Source organism: Mauremys reevesii, linkage group 16 (assembly GCF_016161935.1).
Source record: "Mauremys reevesii isolate NIE-2019 linkage group 16, ASM1616193v1, whole genome shotgun sequence".
In the NCBI taxonomy this organism is placed as follows: domain Eukaryota; kingdom Metazoa; phylum Chordata; order Testudines; family Geoemydidae; genus Mauremys; species Mauremys reevesii.
In genome coordinates this window covers 12023730-12045872 of record NC_052638.1, presented here as the reverse complement: position 1 = coordinate 12045872, position 22143 = coordinate 12023730, and the positions used below count along the sequence as shown (strand labels likewise).

The following is a 22143-nucleotide window of genomic DNA, read 5'->3' as shown; positions in this document are numbered from 1 at the left end:
ATCTTAAACAATGTAGTCACATTGATTGATAAAGTGATGTAGTGGCAAACCAAAACTAACTAATATACAAAGCAATTTTCTGGATTATAAAAAGTTATATTCTTATATAGTTTAAAACTTGGTTAAAGAGCTACAACCCAGCAAGGAAAAAAAAACAGGAGGCAGCACACGGAGACAGGAATGTACTTAGTCCAGTTACCCCATGGAAAAATAATAATTCAAAAATACTAAAAAACAAGGGTAATGATCCCATACAAGCGTGAGACTAGTGAACTTGAAAAGTTGGCAACTGAAAAGGATGAACCACATTTCCTTCAACTTGTCAAGACTGGGAAAAACAGAAGTATCAAATTTCGAAAACCATGACCGTAGCAGCTCCTGAGAAACACTCAGGGGAAAACAATTGGCATCAGATCTGCCTTCCAACATAAACAAACAGTTGTTTTTGTTACTCTATAATAAACCATACTTATGTGAACAGGATTTTTTATTCTAGCCAACCATTTTTAGGTAATTATTTTCCATATGCAAATGATTTTTTATGAAAAGTTTTTCCTATTACGAAGACATTAGAACATTTGGTCTCTGTTTTCATGACAATTTGATTGTGAAGTGCTGTCCTATCTCTGGAGTTTAAAAAAATCTAATTAAGAATTTGGACAAACCAAACCATTTCACTGTTAGAATATGCTTTTTTCTGGTTACTAAGGGTATGTCTACGTTTACCTTGGATCGACACTGTGGCGATCGATCCACTGAGGGTCGATTTAGCGGGTCAAGTGAAGACCTGCTAAATTGACCGTAGATTGCTCTCCTGTTGACTCCGGTACTCCACCAGAACGAGAAGCGTAAGATAAGTCGACGGGAGAGTTTCTCCCATCAACCCAACACAGTGTAGACACTGCAATATGTCGACTTAAGCTACGTCGACTCCAGCTATGTTATTCACGTAGCTGAAGTTATGTAACTTAGGTTGACTTAACCCCGCAGTGTAAACCTGCCCTAAGATTACTTCTATCAATTTTGTTGCAGCTGTTGTCAATTTGCTAGCTTATATTGATAGCATTGTAAAGTGTGGCTCTGCATTTTGAGATAATATCCCATGATAGTAAAGATTTCAGAAGTGAATGGTAAAGTGTCACAACATTTGGAATTTTCAGGAAGCAGATGATATTGCAGTGTATCAGCTAGTAAACAATTTGTATTTGTTACTATGTATACTGGAAAACAAAATCTCCATTTTTGCACAGAAACTATCCCCAATAACGTTCAGAGACACTGCTCATGTTGGTTTTCCTTAACGAGTTAGTACCCTTCACAGATTTTATTTGATTCTCAATTTTAGGTTGCAAACTGCTGCCACGTAGCAAGGGAGGACTTCTGTAGCGAGAGAGCTACAAATAAAAGTAGTGCAGTGGGGTGAGTCCTAGCAAGGAAGTCAAGTGGTTGAAGGCAGAATTTTAAAGTACACAACTGATTTCTAAAACAAAGCTTTTCTGCAAAGGTTTCTCCCTGCTGCCATAACCACAAAGGAGACTGATTTATTAAATTACTTCTTCTTCTCCAAGATAGACACATCTTAAGATCTAACGCTAGGTTAATCAAGCATGAAAGCCATAACCTTTTCAGCCAGAAATAATGTGTCTGCTTTTCTCTCATTTCTTTAACATAAGAACAGATATACTGATCAGACCAATGATCCACATAGCCCAGTATCCGGTCTTCCAACAACAGCCAGTGCCAGATGCTTCAGAGGGAATGAACAGAACATGGCAATTTACCAAGTGATCCATCTCCGGTCATCCACTCCCAGCTTCTTGCAGTGAGAGGTTTTGGGAAACCCAATGCATGGGGCTGCGTCCATGACCATCCTGGCTAACAGTCATTGATGGATCTATCCTTCATCAACTTATCTAATTCTTTTTGAACCTAGTTATACTTTTGGCCTTCACATCATCCCTGAGCAATAAGTTCCACAGGGAGAACGTAGGGTGTGTGATCTACTTTCTTTTGTTTTGTTTGTTTGTTTTAAATCTGCTACCTATTAATTTCATTGGGTGACCCTTGGTTTGTGTGTTATGTGAATAGGTAAATAACACTTCCTTATTCACTTTCTCCACACCATTCATGATTTTATAGACCTCTATCATATCTCTCCCCTTAGTCGTCTCTTTTCTAAGCTGATCAGTCCCACTCTTTTTAATCTCTCCTCCTATGGAAGCTGTTCTTAACCACTTGGAATGTTTGTTGCCCTTTTCCAATTGTAATATATCTTTTTGAGATGGGGAAATCAGAACTGCACACAGTATTCAAGGTGTGGTCTTACCATGGACTTATATAGTGGCATTGTGATATTTTCTTTCTTATCTATCCCTTTCCTAATGGGTCCCAACATTGTTAGTTATTTTGTCTGCTGCTGCACCAGAGCAGACATCTTTAGAGAACAAGGACTCCAAGATCTCTTTCGGTAACTGCTAATTTAGCCCCCATCATTTTGTATGTATAGTTGGAATTTATTTTTTCCAATGTGTATTACGTTGCATTTACCAACACTGAATTTCATCTGCCATGGTGTTGCCCAGTCACTCAGTTTGGTAAGATCCCTTTGTAACTGTTTGCAATCAGTTTGGACTCAACTATTTTGAGTAATTTTGCATCATCTCAAAATTTTGCCACCTCACTGTTTTTACACCGTTTCCAGATTATTTATGAATATGCTGAACAGCCTAAGTCCTTGGCAGACCTTGCTATTTACTTCTATCCATTATGAAAATAGACTGGTTCCTATCTTTTAACCAGTTACTGATCCATGAGATCAGTTTCCTTATTGTACAAAAGGGGATTTTCAACTATCAGAGCCTTATAATAAAACATACAATTTACAATCGTAGGCACAAAAGGTATTTTCTCATCTGTATGATAGAGAAGGAAAGATTAGTGAAATTTTACTCACCCACCCATGCTGGATAAAATATATATATTTTTTAAATAAAAAAGTTGGATTTTTAAATTTAAATTTGAAGTCACTGGCTAAGTACTAAACCAGCTTTTGACAGCAATAGCCTCTTCTGCAGGCGCTGAGAGAATATTTTCTTCATTTAAACCAGTTCAGTTGAATAACTAGAGTTCAGTCAAAGATGAGAAACTGTTTTGGAAGAGAAAAAACAAGCTTTTTCAACTTCCAATCTATAAATAAAGACAATGAGGATGAGATCTACTAGTTCTAAAACCTTCAAGGACCTGGTGACCAGAAACAATCAGTCCAATTCATTAAGTACAGCTAATACTTTGTTTTATTAAATAGTTTTAAATGAGAAATATGCTGTGATTATTTTTTGTGTGTATCCACCACACTTCAGGTAGTTTTATTTAATAACAATTTGAAAATGCTTGTTTTGTGCATTTTTAATTTAATTTCAATGTCTTCTAAATGCAGCTAGACACAAATCACAAATTGATCACTCTGTAATAAATAAATGTCATTCATCTAAAAAAGTATAAAAATTAAGAATCAGAATAAATGTATATTAAGATATAGAATTGCAAAAAGTTAGCAAAAAGTACTAAAATTAGTATAAATTTAATATTAATAAAAACTATATTTAGTTGCAAACCATGTTTTAACGGTTATACCAAATCAACAAGAATCAATTTTTCTTTAGGAAAAGAACTGAAAAGTACAAATGCAAAACAAGATTACAAATTATTTTAATCAAGGTTCCCTGCTTGCGGATTTAAATAATTATAGAAATCACCCTGATAAATCAATCCACCCAGCACCCACGTCAAAAAAGAAAAAAAGTTACTTGAGTCCCAAAAGACAGGCCTCTGTCAATAAAGCTATTCACTGAAAGTGAAGTTTAAAAGTGAAGAGTTTGTGTTTGAAAGCACACAAGGTTTCTAATAAGAAATTGGGTTTTCTGGATGTCATGGAGGGAGGCAGAGAGAGACAGAGAAAATTACATAAACCTAGCCTGTCTGTTTAAAGATGCGACTGCTAAATTCTGCAAGCCATAATTAAAAATTCCTCCAAGAAGAATTAGGACTTGAGATAAGTTTTTAGCTAAGAGTGAAAGATCTTGCCTTTAAGATGTCAAAATATCCTCGTCATGCACATCCAATCTATGCTGATTGCCTGTAAACCACGTATTTTCCTTACTCTAACTCAAACCATTCTAGATTCAGAATGCTACAGTTCTGGAATCTAAACAGGACTATATGTAATAGATGTTCACAGTCAAGATAATAATCACATTAGTTGTCATATAAATACTTACATATACAAGCAGCTGCGATGAGACGACAGGCAACATAAGGAGGCTCACAAGAAGGGAAGACAGGCTGCACAATGTAGTTAGCAAAAGTTATTGCAATAATTGCCTGACTAGTTGGCTCAACAATTAATAATGAGGTCCATAAGCGAATAAAAGCAATAAAGCTCCCAAAGGCCTCCAAGATATATGCATAGCTGGCTCCTGACTTGGTAATAGTGGTTCCCAGTTCAGCATAGCAGAGTGCTCCAAACACTGAAAAAATCCCCCCGGTTGCCCAGATTATTAGCGACAATCCATAGGAGGCACTGTAGATGAGAACTCCTTTAGGCGAGACAAAGATACCTGAACCAATCATGTTGCCTACAATGAGGCTGATTCCATTAAGCAAAGAGATTTCTTTCTTCAGCTGCATTGTTTCTTTGTTTCTTTCATACATTTCACAGCTATCACTTGAATCTGGCTTGCCTGCTTCCTTGATGGGAGAGTATTCAGCCAGTGAGTTATGAACCACTGTACCATTTGCCCTTTCTTCCATTGTGGAACTGTTGTGTGTTCTCTATAACATCAATCCCAATCTAAAACAAAATTACAGACAGCTAAAAATTAATAACATCAATAACTTTGTCTAACCCTTCACATCAATTCTTCTTTCTGCTTGGAGCATAGGACTGACTTGTGTAACCTCCTCTTGTGTAATATCCCTCTTTTGCTACCTTGTGCTATGTGATTTTGAACAGGGGTAAATCTTTGGATGGTAAAAAACATGACATTTGAACAAGTGACAGTTTCAAAATATCTTGGAAGAAAAAGATGAAAAGAAAAATACATGGTGCTGATTTGCAAGGGGGAAGTTGTGGGGAAGCACAGGGCAGAGAAAATTCAAAGGTCATTGACACCTGTCAGTTGAACTGGAAAGATTAAAAGGGGTAATGGAGGTGTATAAGGAAAGAGAAAGCATAGTACGAGAAAGAATAGAAGGTGGAAGTAGTGAAGATGACAGGTTTATAGCGATATTAAAAAAAAACACATTTCAAGTAAGTTTCATTCTTTCCTCTTCCATAACTAATTGTTTTTAAAAGCACCCAAGAATACAGAAGTGGAAAAAGCATGGATAAAGCTTCTGAATGGTTCATATTTCTTTTCCTGGACTTCAGAGTTGAACATCTTACATCTCAAGTCTCAAAAGGATCTTCTCCTCCCTCCTTCTTATAAAGAATCACTGCTGGCCTTAACACTTAGACATAAGATTATACCAGTATCAACAATTCTGAAATGCAGACACAATATAGAAGTTTAGAGATGAAACAATCTAATTAATTACAAATTGATCTTTAATTTGCATTGACACTAGCTTTCATTCAAAATCTAACTTCTGATTGGATTATCAGAAGTTTCATAAGAGCGAGCCTACACCTTTCCTAAAAACGTGCTACCATTTTTGTATGTCCTTGCCAAGCACTAAATCCTGAGTGCACATTTCAGTTGCCTACTGCAGAGCAGAAAGATGCAAGTCTGAGTGAGATTTGGCAAAGCAGTTGCTCTCGCAGAGAAAGCAACTAGTTTATCTTGCATTATATTTTCTTTATAACAGAAACTTAATTAGGGGTATTTCATTCCAAAATTAAACTTATCATCTTGAAATTGATCCTGGCACTAACCTAGTAAAGAGGGAAAAGGCATATACAAAGTATTTATGGTCTGATTTTCAGTAGGTCCAATATATAATTATGTACACAATTCAGGTATTTGTGCCTGAAAGTAATTAAGAGATGCATCTACCTGGGCATACGAGTATAAACACACTGGTCTATGCATTTATGGTAATTTGCACTCACTTTTGGTTCACACAGTTATAGATCCTTCCTTTTGAAAAAAATCAAATCCTTACTTTGTTATATTGTCAACATTATACTCTACAATGTAAGTTAATTAAAACATTCTGAACTAATATACTTAGAACATGTTCTTGCTCTTTCAAGCCATTTTAAATATTTTAAACCAAATAAATATGTAACCTACACAGAAATGGAATGTAAGCCATTTACTGGAATGGAATATAGCCCGTTCACATTATCTCCAGTATGAGCCTTCTATCTCTTTGCATAAAAGAAAAAGAAAAAGAAAAATTCAGTAAGTATCCAAAGTAGTATTATGTACATACATTAAAATATTGACTGCACTTGAAAGACTATTATATCATCAAATAAGTCTGCTGTATTATTGCAAATCCTCCCTTAAGGCTTTTATAAAAAGATTTAAAATATTTGTTTAAAATGTTAAACTTTTATTCTATCAGAGCAAACAGTAATAGCATAATACAGTCAAATTCAGTCATATTTGGAAAAGTCATCCAACACAGAAACATCTGTATGACAGAATATACTATCACAAGTAAAAGAAAAGAGCCTCAGAATTTTTTTTTATTTTTTATTTTTAAACTGGATTTATTCTCCACAAATATTAAGAGTTCTGAAAGGTTCAGGATTTCTCTCTTTCCCCATAGTTATCTGGCATTTATTTTCAGAGGAAAAAGGCCCAACCAGAAAATAGGTCATGGAAAATTTGCTCCAATATAGCCATACACTCACAGCATGGTAGAACATAGCCTCTTCCCTCACTGAAACCTAGGAAGGGGAAGTAAAGCTAGGTCTGTTTATTTCCTTTTAGCAGGGAGTGAGAAAGAATCTAAGGCCCTAAATCATACCAACTCTTCTGCATTCCTGTCAGTGCTGTAAAAACTATTTGGTGAGACGGTGTTGACATTCAAGGATGTAATTTGCTAGTGAAGATATAGGTAAAAGCTTTCCTGATTAAGAAAGCCTACCAAAGTCTTAAGGAGCTAATTCTACTGTAATTATAAAGCACTACGGAGGCGGATTTGTTTAGTTTAAGTAACTCTGTGTATGCTAGTTTAATAAGCAGTCCTATATTTGGAAAACTTCTCTATCCTCTTTTATTCCACCAAGAAGCTCAGCTCACTGGAGGAATGACTAGCTGATGCCAAGCTTAAAGCAAGTTTCTGAGGGAATTCACATACACATAGCAAGAACCTCCATCACTACAACAAACAACATCAGCACAATCTCTTTGGACAGCCAAGTCAGTACAAACTAAAATTTCGTACAGATAATGGCTTGTCTAAACTGATCTATATACTATACACTGAAATGTAAACAAATCAGTTGGAATATAAATATTGTATTTTGTAATTATATGGAAAAAATTAGAAAGTAAGCAATTTTTCAGTAATAGGGTGCTGTGACACTTTTGTATTGTTATGTCTGATTTTGTAAGCACATAGTTTTTAAGTGAGGTGAAACTTGGGGTACGCAAAACAAATCAGACTCCTGAAAGGGGTACAATAGTCTGCAAAGGTTGAGAAGCACCGCTCTAACTTAATGAGGATACTGAAACCACTGCTATTTTGAAAATATTGGATATTTATTCTTAGTTTTGTATAGTCAAGTTATAAAATAGTACAATATTTTAAAGCCCCCACTTACACTATGAAACAAGATGTGTGCAGCAAGAACTCTTCTTAAACACAATTTCAGGAAATATTTGCAGTGTTTAAGGTATTCTTACACTGGCCAGTATAACTGCTTCTATTGAAACAGCTTTCAAAACATGGCCTGTTTTATTGTGTAGACAGAGTCTTAGTGACTCAACAAACATTTTGATGAACTTATTCACACACAAAACCTAATCCTGCAGAAAGATAGTGGAGGTAGACTTTCTGTACCAACTCAGAACAAAAGCCACACAAGTTTATGTTCAAATGCTAATCCCAGAGACATATTTAAAGAGCTGGAAACTCCTGGTCCAGCCACAGTTCAAATCCCTTCACTTGCCCTTGCCACCACCACAAACTTAAGCTCCTTGCCTACAGGGTCCTACACAACTTAGCTTCTATCTATCTCTGTTTTTATCTATTACCATGCTCTGCCTTGCTCAAGACAACTGCCACAATGTCCTCTCACTCTAGTCTACATTTTCCCATATAGCCCTTACGTGGAGAATCTCACACTGACAGTCTGCTCCCCACCTTCAAGCACCTCCTGAAGTCACAATTATAAGTGTTTACTAAATGGTAAATATTGCAGAAACTGTGGTATTAATACATGCACATAACAGTTCACTCAGTTAGATACAAGCTATCCTCTTGTCTTATTTTATACTGTCAGTTATGACCAGCGGACCTTCAGGGCAGGGACTGCTTGTTTGTCTATATAAATATCTAGAATGCTACAGATAGTGTCTCTACAAACACTACACCTAACATTAACTGGCACCAAATTTATCAGTCTCCATGTAACCAAGGAGGAAGAGTGTAGAATATGGAAAAATATTAGTGAACAAAACTGAAACTGCATTAAAGTTAGAAAAACACATACTGTGAACAGAAAATATTTACTAAAACCCAGGTTTCTGCCAGAGGCCATTTTTAGGCAGAGAAAATAGACGGCTAGGAGAGAAAGAGGAGACAAAGGTGCAGTGAGGTGTTTTCTAGTACATGACAATTCCAGGTTCATACTCCTCAGCATGCCCATTTAGCTCCATGCCATATACCAGCATGTCAGTGGCACAATGTTGTTTTATTGCTGAATGACCTTCCAATAACACCTTTAAAATCACTTTGGTATTCTAAAGGCCACCAGCAGGATACCTCAGTGCGAACCCCAGACATGGAATTTTATTTCCTACAGAATTTTAAGAGGCTGGATATAAGGAAATACCGGTATTTAAAAGTAAGGAATAAGATCTTTCCCCAGTGGAAGTCTATTTGTGTGGCTCCTGCTTTATCGATAAATCCATGGTAGTTTACAACATATTATAACACTACTAAAAGACCCATGAACTTCAGTTAACTACAGTTCAAAAAAAGGTTAGGGGATGCTAACATTAAGTCCCCTGGGGTCAGGATCCCTAACTGTCTTCCAGAGCCAGGATAGGAGCCACTTCCTCTTCTCTCTCTCCAGAGATGGATTGGGTTACTCTGCCTGACCAGTCACTGTCAGATCCCTCCACAGCCAATGCCTCCCTCCCTGCCCACAGAGATGCAGTTAGCACGGTTATAAAAAAATTAACATGTTAATTTTGTTTTCAGTTAATCACAGGCATTAACAGCAATTAATTGGCAACCCTAGTTGAAGCTATGGTAAAGAATGGAATTATCAGACACTGATTAACACAATATGCTGGGGAAGTGTCAACATGGCTTCTGCAAAGAGAAATCATGCCTCACCGATCTATTAGAATTTTTTGAGGGAATCAACAGGTGGATAAGGGCGATCCAATGAATATAATGTCCCTTCTATCACGGTTCTGATAACATCATTCATCACCCTTGTTATATGCGTGCAATCAAACAGAACAACCCATATGGCTAAAAGGAAGATAAATTTTAACTTCAATAACCATAAGACAGACATAATGGTAGTTTCATAACTAAAATGGCTGGGAATCTACACACAGACTTATTACTGGTTGTGACACACCAGAAAATTATAATGCCTGGTAACTACATTAGAGGAAGAACCGTATCTACAGACATTCACTGTAATTTGAGTCCTTTCAGTACCACAGCAATAGGGTTACGTCTATGAGCTTCACCTCAATTCTCTGCAAAGATCTTTGTCACATCTCTCCTTACTAATAATCAGATGTTGCAAGAGATTTGACATGTTCTGAAGGGAAGCCAAATGAGGCTCTGTCTACACTGCGCACCTTACAATGGCGTGGCTGTGCCGCTACAGCCATGCCGTTGTAAGGCGTGCAGTGTAGTTGCCCTTTGTCACCAGGAGAAAGCTTGCCCAACAACAAAATAAAACCACCCCTTTGTCGGCAGGAGAGCGTTCACGCCAGCATTTTTTGTCGTTAAAACGTTTGTCGTTCAGGGTGTGTGTTTTTTTCACACCCCTGAGCAACAAAAGTTTTAACAAAAGTGCAGTACAGACAAGGCCTAAGTGCTGTAACACCCTGAGCACAGTAGAGGGTCCTCTAAATTGACCAACTCTGTGTTCCGCATTTTAAGGAGACTCAAAGCGCTTCAATTTCAGTTTAAAAAATAAATCAATCAGACATAAAGGTGCTTAAGAGTCTGGTACGCTCCAGACAGCAGGGGATGGGTCTTACAGCGAAATAACATGCCTACTTACAGATCCCCAAGACTACCACAGGCCTCTCACACATACTTCAAACCTGCTATAGATACATATGGCTGAGAGCCCAAGCAGACGCTGACAAAGTCTCAGAAATAATGAATGAATAAATAAATAATAATCATAAAAGCTCCAACACATGGATCATCTTCAGGTGCCTGTACGCTGGCTAAGCTCTTGCTGAATCACTTGTCCAGCCACGGAGCCTCAAAACCTGCCCCCGAGCAAGGCGCCAGCGACCCAGCAAAGCTCATACGGGGAAAAGGTGGGTGCGGGGGGAGGCGATGGTCTCTGAAGCTCAGGACTGGGAGCCGGATTTTCTTCTCCGTCCTCAGCGCCGCGCCGCGCCCCGCAGCTAGAAGAGGGGAGGGCGGGCGGTGGGCTCCTCGCGGCGGGGGATGCGCTGCCCGATACCGGCACCGGGGGGTCCCGCACGCCTCCTTACACAGCGGGCGCTGGCAGGCGACGGCCGCGGAACCTGAACCGACCCAGCCAGCCTCCCGCAGCCCCGGGGGAGCCCGGCCACAGCGCCAGGCGGCTCTCCAGCGCTGCGGCAGGGGCGGGCTCCCTCCGCCCGTCTCACCGGCGCTCCCCGCCCCGGCCCCTTCCCTGAGGAGAGGTTTACCGCCTCCCCTCCCGGGGCCCGGCTCCCGCAGCCCCCGTTACCTCTCCTGCTCCCCGCCGTTACCGCCCCGTTCGCCGCGGCTCGGGGGATGCTCGTAGCCCGCCCGGCCTCTGCGGAGCGGCACGTGATGGCCGGCCCGCTCCGCCCTGGATTGGGTGGGGGGCGCGCGCGCTCAGGCACCGCCTCCCGCCGGGCCCCTCACCTCAGCCATGGCGGGCGAGGCTGAGCCCCCCCCCCCCGGTGTGTCCTGCGCTCCCCACGAGCGATTTGCGACCCCTCCCCCTCTGCGGACGGGGACTTCGCGCTTCCGCCCCCTGTGGCTGTGGGACGGGCCTGCCTCAGCGCCAGGCGGGGTAAAGCCTCCCCCACAAAGGTAGGGAAGGGGGGGTGCGTGATTTCCCCTCCCCCGGGTGTGTAAGCGATCTCCTGGGGAGTCGAGAGAGCGCCCGCCGCTGTCGGGGGAACCCTAGACGTAGGATGGAGGCTCCCTGGAGTACGGTAGTTAGGCCAGTCCCCTACCCGGAGGCAGGACTAAGGGTTATCTGGAGGGTGGTTCTCACTCAGAGGGATGCATCCCCCCGGGGATAGGCAGAGGTCATCCGGGGGGTATGTGCCTAATTTTACAACAGGCTAGAGCCCTGCAGCAGGACTGGGATCTCCTGGGTCCCAACGGACCTGCTGCCATCATAGCAGGAGCAGGATAAAAATTCAACAAAACAAAGGAGGAAAGGGGAATTGTGGGAGAGGAACGGGATTAAAAAAAATAGGCCTTGTCCGCCAACACCTCGGCCAGCAGCCATCGCTCTCCGGCTACCCACCTTTAAAGGCAGCACCGCCCCCAGCAACAGTACAGAAGGGTGGCACTACTAAACCATGCAACTCTTACTTCTGCACTGCTAGTGGCAGTCTAGCTCTGAAAGGGGTACAGTAGTTTGGAGAGGTTGAAAAACAATGCTCTGCCCCCCACAGGTGTTTGTAATTGGGTAAATCTCTCCCACCTCCTCCAGGGTAGATAAGGAGATTCCTGGTATTTGTAGCATCAAAACAGCAGCTTATGCAGATACCGCACATACAGCAGTAAGACTATCGGCTAGTGCATATGTGAGGTATATTATGATACTTCTGTACATGGGTGTACCTTGGCCCACACAGGTTTCTATCCAGATGGGCAAATTCATCCCTGTTTTCACCCCCACTGGAATTAAAACAAGATACATTTGGCCCTGGAGTCTAGCCACTGGTTTCTTTGACTGTTTTGTAGGAGAAGTCCGGGGAAGCCAGGCACACCAAGGTCCGGCAGAACTGCTGATTAAGGTAAATGGCCAGGCACAATGTTTAGTAAATGAGATTGCCCTCTGTTGCTGTGGATGGCAGAGGGAAGGGAAGAGAAGAATGATAGGTGGATGAAGGTTTACAAGCTGGTAATTTGGGGTGGGGGGTTATGCATGTTCCTTACATGTTCTTTCCTTAAATAAGTCACTGATTGTAGAATGTCTATTCCATGGAACTTCAGACTACCCCTCTTGCTCTTGGGGTTTCCCATTACCAGCCCTTGTGTTGTTATCAGCTAGGTAGAAGGAAGGTGAGCCTTTATTTGACCCTGTTGAGAAAGTAGCAGAGGACCTCAGGAGCTAGTGTAGTCATCCTCTGTCTGACTTTTAAAATCATCTGTTCCATCCCTCTGCCAAAACACAGTCCCTTTCTTACATGAGTCACAGGGTGTTTATCAACCAGAGTGTACTGGCTCAGGAATGTGAGGCTCATTAACGCGAAGCCTAAACTTTATGCTGCCTTAAGCAAAGTGGAAAAATAGTACAGTATGCCTGCTACCAGTGAACATGAGAGTTAACTACTGACTTCCCAGGAAGCAAGATGGGTCCCTATATTGTTTAATTCTTAGCACCTCCACTCCACACCCATTATAGCTCTACTGTTTAATGATTTTTCTGAAAGCGAAGGTACACTAAGTGTCTGCAACCACCCCCATCTCCAGCTGTAACCACATACTCCAAATATACCATAAAGCAGTATGTGTAAAATGAAGTGAGGTTTTGGGGTTGTTTTTTTAGGAGGTGGCTTTAATAAAAATTGAACGACAGATGTAAGCGAGAAGCTTCTGAGCCATTATTCAGTACTTTATCTGCAAGGTGTATCATTTCTATCGTGCTGAACGTTACATCATCAGAATAACTCCCATTAGTTAATCATACCCTGAGGGAGTGGCCTTTGTCCTAGCAGTTTTGGAAAAGTATTTGTGTCATTAATTAAAGGATTAATGTAAAGAATCACAGGGATCTTAGTTATTACCATACAATAATAATAAACAATTGATTTGCACTCCTGTCCTGCTGCTGTTACATATGGAACCAACTTGACAAGACATACTGCCTCTTAAAACCAGTATAGAAACATTAGGTGAAATTCAGACAGTTCCTCCTAATGTTTAAACCCTCCCCTGACTTCTCATTCTCCAGACATGTTGAGCCCTCTGAAATGATGCAGCACAAATAGTGGTAATTCAGGCTTTCCTCCCTGCCCGCATGCCTTACCATTGTTTCTTAAACATATTCAATGGCAAATGAACTCAAATCATACTGAAGGGTTATTAGATGGTAACAACTTTTAGTCACTACTGATTAACTTGCTGCTTTCTGTCATGCCAGAACACTATGTTTTATTGCTGTCCCCTTAGTAACTAACTTAGGAAGGAGAGCTGGGGGTAAATATAAACTCTTGCTGGAGTACCTGGCTAGCTGTGTAAAACTGCATTCATCAGAGACATTATTCAGTCCCCAGCATTCTGGGCTCATGACATTTCAGATAATTAGAGCATTGCACCTTAGAGCTAAACAGTAGTCAGATTGTTCTGCTGGAGATAGAGAATGAAATATCATTTTATGACCTCAGAAGAGATTCCTTATAGAACATACCAGCAAGATGCTTTCAGAACTTTCAGAGAAGGAGTTAATAGATAAACCCTAAACACTTGTCATATGGAGGGCTTGGGATAAGAAGCTACAATTATTGCTCAGTAATGTGTGTCAAGAGCAGTCCCATAGAGATGCTCAATTTAAAAAAAAACACTTATTACAAAGCATAGTGCTTAAGTACATCAGAAGCAGGAAGCCTGCTAAACAACCAGTGGGACCACAGGACAATCGGGATGGTAAAGGAGCACTCAAGGAAGATAAAGCCATTGCAGAGAAACTAAATGAATTCTTTGCATCAGTCTTCATGTCTGATGTGAGGGAGATTCCCAAACCTGAGCCATTCTTTTCAGGTGACAAATCTGAGAAACTGTCCCAGAATGAGGTGTCATTAGAAGAAATTGATAAATTAAAGAGTAAGAAGTAACCAAGACCAGATGGTAGTCACCCAAGAGTTCTGAAGGAACTCAAATATGAAATAGCAGAACTACCAGCTGTGGGATGTAACCTCTCACTTCAATCAGCTTCTGTACCAGATGACTAGAGGATAGCTAATGTGATACCAATTTTTTAAAAAAGGCTCCAGAGGTGATCTTGACAATTATAGACCGGTAAGCCTAACTTTAGTACCAGGCAAATTGGTTGAAACTATAGTAAAGAACAGAATTATCAGACATTGATTAACATGATTTTTTGGGGAAGAGTCAATATAGTTTTTTTAAAAGGGAAGTCATGCCTCACCAATCTACCAGAATTCTTTGAGGGGGTCGACAAGCATGTGGACAAGGGTAATCCAGTGGATATAGTGTACTTAGATTTTCAGAAAGCCTTTTATCAGATCCCTCACCAGAGGCTCTTAGGCAAAGTAAGCTGTCATAGAAGAGGGAGAGTCTTCTCATGGAAGAGTAACTGCTTAAAAGATAGGAAACAAAGGGTAGATATAAATGGTAAGTTTTCAGAGTGGAGGTAAATAGTGATGTCTCCCAGGCGTCTGTACGGGGACCAGTACTATTCAACATTTTCCAGCTCATTTATGAATAAGGGGTAAACAGTGAGGTGGCAAAATTTGCTGATACAAAACTACTCAAGATAGTTAAGTCCAAAGCAGACTGTGAAGAGTTACAAAGGGACAAAATGGCAGATGAAATCCAATGTTGATAAATGCAAAGTAACGCACATTGGAAACCATAATCCCACCTATGCGTACAAAATGGAGTCTACATTAGCTGTTACCGCTAAGGAAAGAGAGAGAGTCAATGTGGCTAGTTCTCTGAAAACATCCACTTAGTATGCAGCAGCAGTCAAAAAAGCTGACAATGTTTGGAATCATTAGGAAAGGGATAGATAATAAGACAGTAAATATCATAATGCCACTATGTAAATCCATGGTATGCTCACATCTTGAATACTGCCTGCAGATCTGGTCACCCTATCTCAAAAAAAAAAGATATATTGGAATTGGAAAAGGTACAGAAAAGGGCAACAAAAGTGGTTGGGGGTATGGAACAGCTTCCATATGAGGAGAGATTCATAAGACGAGGACTTTTCAGCTTGGAAAAGAGATGACTAAGGGGGATATGATAGAGGTCTATAAAATCATGAGTGGGGTGGAAAAAGTAAATAAAGTATTATTTACTCTGTCTCATAACAGAAGAGCCAAGGGTCACCAAATGAAATTAATAGGCAGCAGGTTTAAAACAAACAAAAGGAAGTATTCCTTCACACAACACAGTCAACCTGTGGAACTCTTTGCCAGAGGATGTTGTGAAGGCCAAGACTATAACAGTGTTAAAAAAAAGAACTACATAAGTTCATGGAGGATAGGTCCATCAATGGCTATTAGCCAGGATGTAAAACCATGCTCCAAAGTATCCTTAGACTTTGTTTGCCAGAAGCTGGGAATCGGTGACAGGGGATATATCACTTTATGATTACCTGTTCTGTTCATTTGCTCTGAAGCACCTGACATTGGCCATTGTCGGAAGACAGGATACTGGGCTAGATGGACCATTGGTCTGATCCAGGATGTCTGTTCTTATGTTTAAAGGATTAGACACCAGTTAACTTATTTCACAATAATCATGTGAGGTGGATGTTTTACACCCATCTGTAGGATGGATATGGGCATAGGCACAGTAAGTCACTTCTTCAGTGTCACTAATAGGCAGAGCCAGGTGTAAGCCTCTAGTCCAGGGATGGCCAACCTGTGGCTCCAGAGCCACATGTGAAGTTAATATGCGTCTCTTTAAATAGACACCGACTCCAGGGCTGGCTACAGGCATCAACTTTCCAATGTGCTGGGGGTGCTCACTGCTCAACTCCTGGCTTTGCTCCACTCCACCCCTTCCCATACCCTCACTTCTCCTCCTCTTCCTCCCTCAAAGCCTCCTGTACACCACTAAACAGCTGATCGGGAGGGAGGGAGGGAAGGGGAGTTGCTGATCCGTGGGGCTGCCAGTGGGTAGGAGGCGCTGTGGGGTGGGGGGTCTGCTGTGGGGTGGGGGGTCTGCTGACGTATTACTGTGGCTCTTTGGCAATGTACATTGGTAAAGTCTGGCTCCTCCTCCGGCTCAGATTGGCCACCCCTGCTCTAGTCCTTACTGCAGAACACTAGAGAAGGCTACCCTGGCCCTGATCTTACAAACATCACATACAAGTAAGCTTACAGACTTGAATAGTTTAGCTGAACCTATCATTTTTAACAGTAATTAACCATTGGAACATTTACCAAGGGTCATGATTGATTCTACATCACTATGTCATTGTGAATTTTAAAATCAAGACTGGATGTTTTTCTAAAAGATGCTGTAGGAATTATTATAGGGAAGTTCTATAGCCTGCATTATACAGGGGGTCAGACTAGATGATCACAATGGTCTTGTCTGACCTTGGAATCCATAAGTTAGTATTTCTAGGACTTGGAATTGCAAATTACATCTGTTCAGGATGTGTGTGTGTGACAGTGTTGCCCATGGGAGCCAACTGAGGTCACTCAATCAGGGTGAACGGCGAACAAAACAGGGCACACAACCCCAAACGCTGGTGGTTATTCCAATACTTAGATTTACCAAGCCAGCACAAAACATCTTCTATAGTACCTCACTGGTCACTTAGAAGTCCAAACCACGCAGTTCCCTTAAAGTACCCAGCCTTAGGCCTCCATCCAGACACACCTGTCAGATATGATGATGATTACTGAGAATGTTATCTCATCATATAAAAGAAAAGGTTCTTCCAATCCCAAAGGATCAGCCACATACCCAGGTTCAATTATAACTTAGACTTACCCAAAATACACAGTAATAGACAATTCTTATTAACTAAGCTGAAATCTATTAAAAAAGAAAAGAGAGAGTTGGTTAAAAGATCAATACATACAGACTTAAATTCAATTCTTGAGGTTCAGATACATAGCAGAGGTGAGCTTGTAGTTGCCAAAAGTCCTTTCAGATATAGTTCATAGGTTATAGTCCAATGTTTATATTCAGGGTGGCTCCAGTCAATGACTGGGGATCTCAATCCTTGTGGCTTAAAGTTTCCCCCTTTTGAAACCCAAAGCAGATCTGAGATGAAGTAGAATCGTGTCCCAGGGTTCTTATACATTTCCAGCAGCCTTTCGGCCTGAGAAAACAATAGGCTTAACTCCTTCTCCCAAGTAGCCTGGCAATTAGTACATGGTAATTTATCCATTAAACAGTACAAATACAGGTTACCACAACCTTCAAAGAGACACAGACAATACTACTATTTCACTCAAGTATCTTCCTAAATGATAATATTCCTTTTTGGATCTTTGAATCAAAGCTATAGTGATAGACAAGACTTGTTTGCTCATATCACAAGACCTGAACAAATATCTACCCTTGAGATCTTTAACAATGCGGACTTGCATTGCAAAGCTCTATTCATTTACATATCTTCCTAACCAGTCCTTAAGGTTCACCCATGGGTCAGGTCAGTCGATGAGGTGAGTTAATTAATTCTTTCTGGCCCTGTTATCTTTCAGTGAGATATATCACGCTCATAATGTCACAGTGTGTTCTGTTAAGAATTTATAGTTTTGCCAGGACAAAATAATAGTGCCATAAGCAAGCTCAAATATAACTTGCTAACAAAATAACAGCTAGGAATATAAAGAATATTGATTGGTTATATGAGTATTTTAAAAATGCATATCTCTAGGAAAAAGGTGTTGTTATAATGCAAGTTAGCTCATACATGACAAAAATCATAGCAAGAGATAAGGCAGTTTGTAGTTTTTGCATGACTTAGCAAGTCAAATTAAAGACTACGGAGAAGTCTAGAATTTTCTTCACGCAGCCTTTACCATACATTAGTTAACACAAGGTAAGAGCACACCTTTGTCTCCTCCCCTCTGCCACCCCCCCTCCCCGAAGATAATGCCAAACAGGGCTTTATAAAACTTAATGATGTATCTGAGTTTTACCTTTTTTTTATGAGCCTGTAGTTCTGCAGCTGCTACTAATCTCCATTTCCCCTTTATCAGGGTCCCTTTAAGAACTCACATTTTCCACTCACATTCTGAGCCTTAAGTCCTTTGATGCGCTCATCATCAGGCTGGCAGCAGAGTTTGTCAAAAACATCCTAAAACAATACAGTCTTTCATCAGTTCTAGTTCTACATAGTAAGGTGGCAAAACCCAAGAAACAGGAGACTATCAGACCATCTGCCTCTAGCAGCCTGAGCTGCTTCTTCCATCCATCCAACCAAACCCTCCCTATAACCTGTGGCTGCCTTTTATATTTGAATCACCTGATTCCTCTGAGATGGAACTCATCTTGTAACCAGGGCTAGCTCAACTCCAGGCTCTCCAGCCCAGGGGCAAGTTACTCTGTTTCCAAGTAAACACATCAACATAGAAATCAGTTGAACAAACTAAAAAAAAAAAATCTAAACAAATGAAAATAAAATTTGAAGGAAAACCAACATACAAGACTCATGAAACTAAACAAAAATCAAAATCTGACAAAACTAGGGGAATATCTGCAAATAAGAGAAATCCAAGTACACTAGTCAATTATTTATTAACTGGTGAAATTTGTCCTGATATGAAGAGCCAGCATAAGCCCTTCCATACCGTTTAACATCCAAGAAGGCAGGGTGCCATTGCTTCTGCATCCCCTGTATAGTGATAGTCCAGTGGAGCTGGGCCTGCAGGTAGCCAGTAGGATTGACAGTTACATGGAACTAGATGACCCAGTACCCAGTGCAAATGTCATAGAGGGGCTGCTTATAGTAACACATTGGTGAGTACTTATATGGACCCCTGCTAAAATTCTGCCATCAAAGTTGAGTATTGGGGTCACTTTCCAGCTTCTGTTGATGTTTACTGGACGCTCCTATAGTATTCTTGCCGGAGATTTGTCACTGGGGCTCATAAATATGCTTTGGGAGAGAGACTGTATTACCTATGGAGTGGACCAGATTTGACCAATTGGCAGATTTTCCAATTTCTAATGGGACTCCTTCCTTGGAAGATGTTCATACCAACCTCACCACCTCAAACCGTACAACCTGAGCTCAGGGCACTACTATCCTTATATTCTGCATAGCTTTCAGGAGAGCAATGGAAATATTTCAAGCTAATGATTTTACAAATTTAAGTGCTTTTGTCACTATTTTGGGTTAAAGTTATGAATGGCTTTTTAAAAATAGGAAAATAAATGTGTATATTCTCCCTCAGTGCTTCACATGCTTTTCTGGAACAAGGGTTTAATTTTGGATTATTGGGAAAATTTCCTAATACATGGGCAGCACATCACTGGTGCTACAGTTGCTATCCTGTCCGTAAGTATTTATGTTTCATACACTGATTTAGAAACAAAGAATCATTCTTGTTAGGCAATTTAAGGGCCTGTTGTTGCTTGCTCTGCTTTGTTAAGATGGATGTAAAGATAATTATTTTCTTACTGTTTACCCATGTTCCCCAGTGCTTCATTTGTGGAACAATATTTTACACAAAACAAAGCAACTTTTGTGCCAACAACAGAGACTTTTTTTTTTAAGGTAAGTAGGGGGTTGGAATATTAGGTGTGGTAGAGTGTTGCAACAGAATCTTAACAAGAGCATGTGTATGCCCACTTCAGGCAAGCATGAGTGCAAGCACCATATACACACAAAATGTATGCAATGTTGAGGGAGGAGATAAAAAAATGCAGTTGAAGATTTAAAAAAAAAAGTCTACATTTGGGCTTCTAAATCTGTATATCTTATAGATTTATAAGCACTTAAATAAGTTGTCTGATTATTCCAAAGTACTGAGCAGCCAGCAACTTCCTTTATTCGGATGCTTCGGAGGCTAATTTTAGGCCCTTATACTGAAAATCTTGGTCTCACTCACTAGTCTGCAAAAGTTCATAGAGGTGAAATAAACTCTCCCATCCCATCTTCCTTCCTCATTTCCCACCTGTCTGCCTCTGTTATCTTTCAAGTAACATTTTACTTGTTATTACCTGACTTTGTCCTTTTACCCATTTTTGTCCACAGTCACAGGGTAGCTGGTCTCTGTGGACAGACAGAGCCAGGCTCCCCTGGAAATTCAGCTAATTAAAGAGGGCTGGGGTACACCTGGGCCTACAAAGGGCTGCTAGTAGGCATCTGAAGGAAGGACTGAGACAGGCTGAACCCGGCACTAGCAGAGGAAGCTGTACTGGAGTGGAGCTAACTTCTGTGGCAGTCCCTAGAGCAAGAGGCCAGGGAAACAGCCCTGTGGTTGCTGCTCCAAGTGGGGAGTAGAGCTGAGTGAAGCTGGAAAGCTGCCAGGAGCTGGAATGCCACCAGAGACCCCTGGAAGAGGTGGCCCTGAAGCCTGGGACTAAGAACTGGGTTAAGACACAGTTTTCTGTTCATTTCCTAACCTCGGTTATGAAAAATAAACCTTGACTGAGTCTGGGCATGGTAGCGTATGCTTTGGAGCCGGGGAGAAGTGATGGCCCTGATGACATCAACACTAATCAATAATTACCGGTTTGTTGATACACACAATGGTCGTGCGTGAGTCCAGTTTCTACTTCTTCAACTCTATCCATGCTGTAGAGCTGAGCTGGGCAATGATATCTTCAAAAGGCTGGACACAATTTCCAAACGATACCAAGAAAACCTTGAGTGTTATGGGTTTGGTAAACCTTGTTGAAACTGGTGGTTGTAACAACCAACCTACATTTGGGATAAATATAAGATGCCCTTAAGCCCATTTATGGAACAAAGTAGCTGAAATAATAGGAGCACTGTCCAAACCAAAAACACAGACCCATGTCGGTGGAGAGGTTTCACTGGGTAATGTTTTAGGAGAAGTGTGTGTGTGTATGAGAAAAATAGGAAGAACACCAGAGAAGCTGATAGAGAAGCAGCAGAAATCCAGTGATACAGCCATCGGGAACGTAGCCCTGAGAAAAGCCTAGAGAGACCTGTGGAACTAAGTGCTGGCAGGAAAGGGGCTTGGAACACTGGGCAAAGAAGCTGTCACCTGCTGTTTTACTCCTGTTGTGTTAATGAAAACAGGAGTATGTACATTCTTTGTAAATAGTATTATATCAAAGAAATACCTTACTCCAATATCAACCTCCTAACTCAAACAACATGCTAGCCTGAATTGTGGCTAACTGCTTGGGCCAAAAAGGTAGCACAAGAAAGCAACCAATCTGCCAGTGTAATCTATTCCTTTTAAGTCCTTCTTAAGCTTCCTTCTGGGCAATGTCCAAGGCCTTTTTTTTCTTTTATTGTCTACTATTAGGTTCTTTATTGGACATTTTGTGCAGTGTTTATGGTTTCTTTAATCTGCCTTTGGGACTTATTTGTGCAAATTGATCACTTGTAATTGTGATTGTTTTTAGGGTGGTTGTCTTTATTATGGAGACACCTAAAATTAACTACATTTAATGAACAAGGTTAAACCACATCTTTGGCTGGTGTAAATTGGTATAGCTAAGCTGATTTAAACCCACTGAGGATCTAGCCCATCTCCAGTGTAAAGAGAGCAGCAAAGAGTCCTGTGGCACCTTATAGACTAACAGACGTTTTGGAGCATGAGCTTTCGTGGGTGAATACCCACTTTGTCGGATGCATGTAGTGGAAATCTCCAGGGGCAGGTATATATATGCAAGCAAGAAGCAGGCTAGAGATAACGAGGTTAGTTC

General features: G+C 40.8%; 1 protein-coding gene and 1 long non-coding RNA gene across 8 annotated transcripts in view; one reads left to right on the top strand and one right to left on the bottom strand.

Moving 5' to 3' along the window:
* SLC7A6 (solute carrier family 7 member 6) overlaps window positions 1-18701 on the bottom strand; it is a 45505-nt gene extending 26804 nt beyond the window's left edge. The window contains exons 1-3 of one of the 7 annotated variants that reach the window (XM_039503800.1): window positions 18435-18701; window positions 6294-6370; window positions 4278-4849 (exon numbers count right to left, since the gene is read on the bottom strand). In XM_039503800.1, coding sequence (XP_039359734.1) covers window positions 4278-4809 — 532 coding nt within the window. In that variant the 5' untranslated portion in view covers window positions 4810-4849; window positions 6294-6370; window positions 18435-18701. The other 6 variants (XM_039503798.1, XM_039503801.1, XM_039503802.1 and 3 more) reach the window with 6 other exon arrangements.
* On the top strand, window positions 11284-21614 carry LOC120384765. Its single transcript, XR_005589094.1, has 3 exons — window positions 11284-11433; window positions 12322-12374; window positions 20495-21614. It is a non-coding gene; the product is annotated as an uncharacterized LOC120384765 (long non-coding RNA).
* Window positions 21615-22143: the final 529 nt, after the last annotated feature.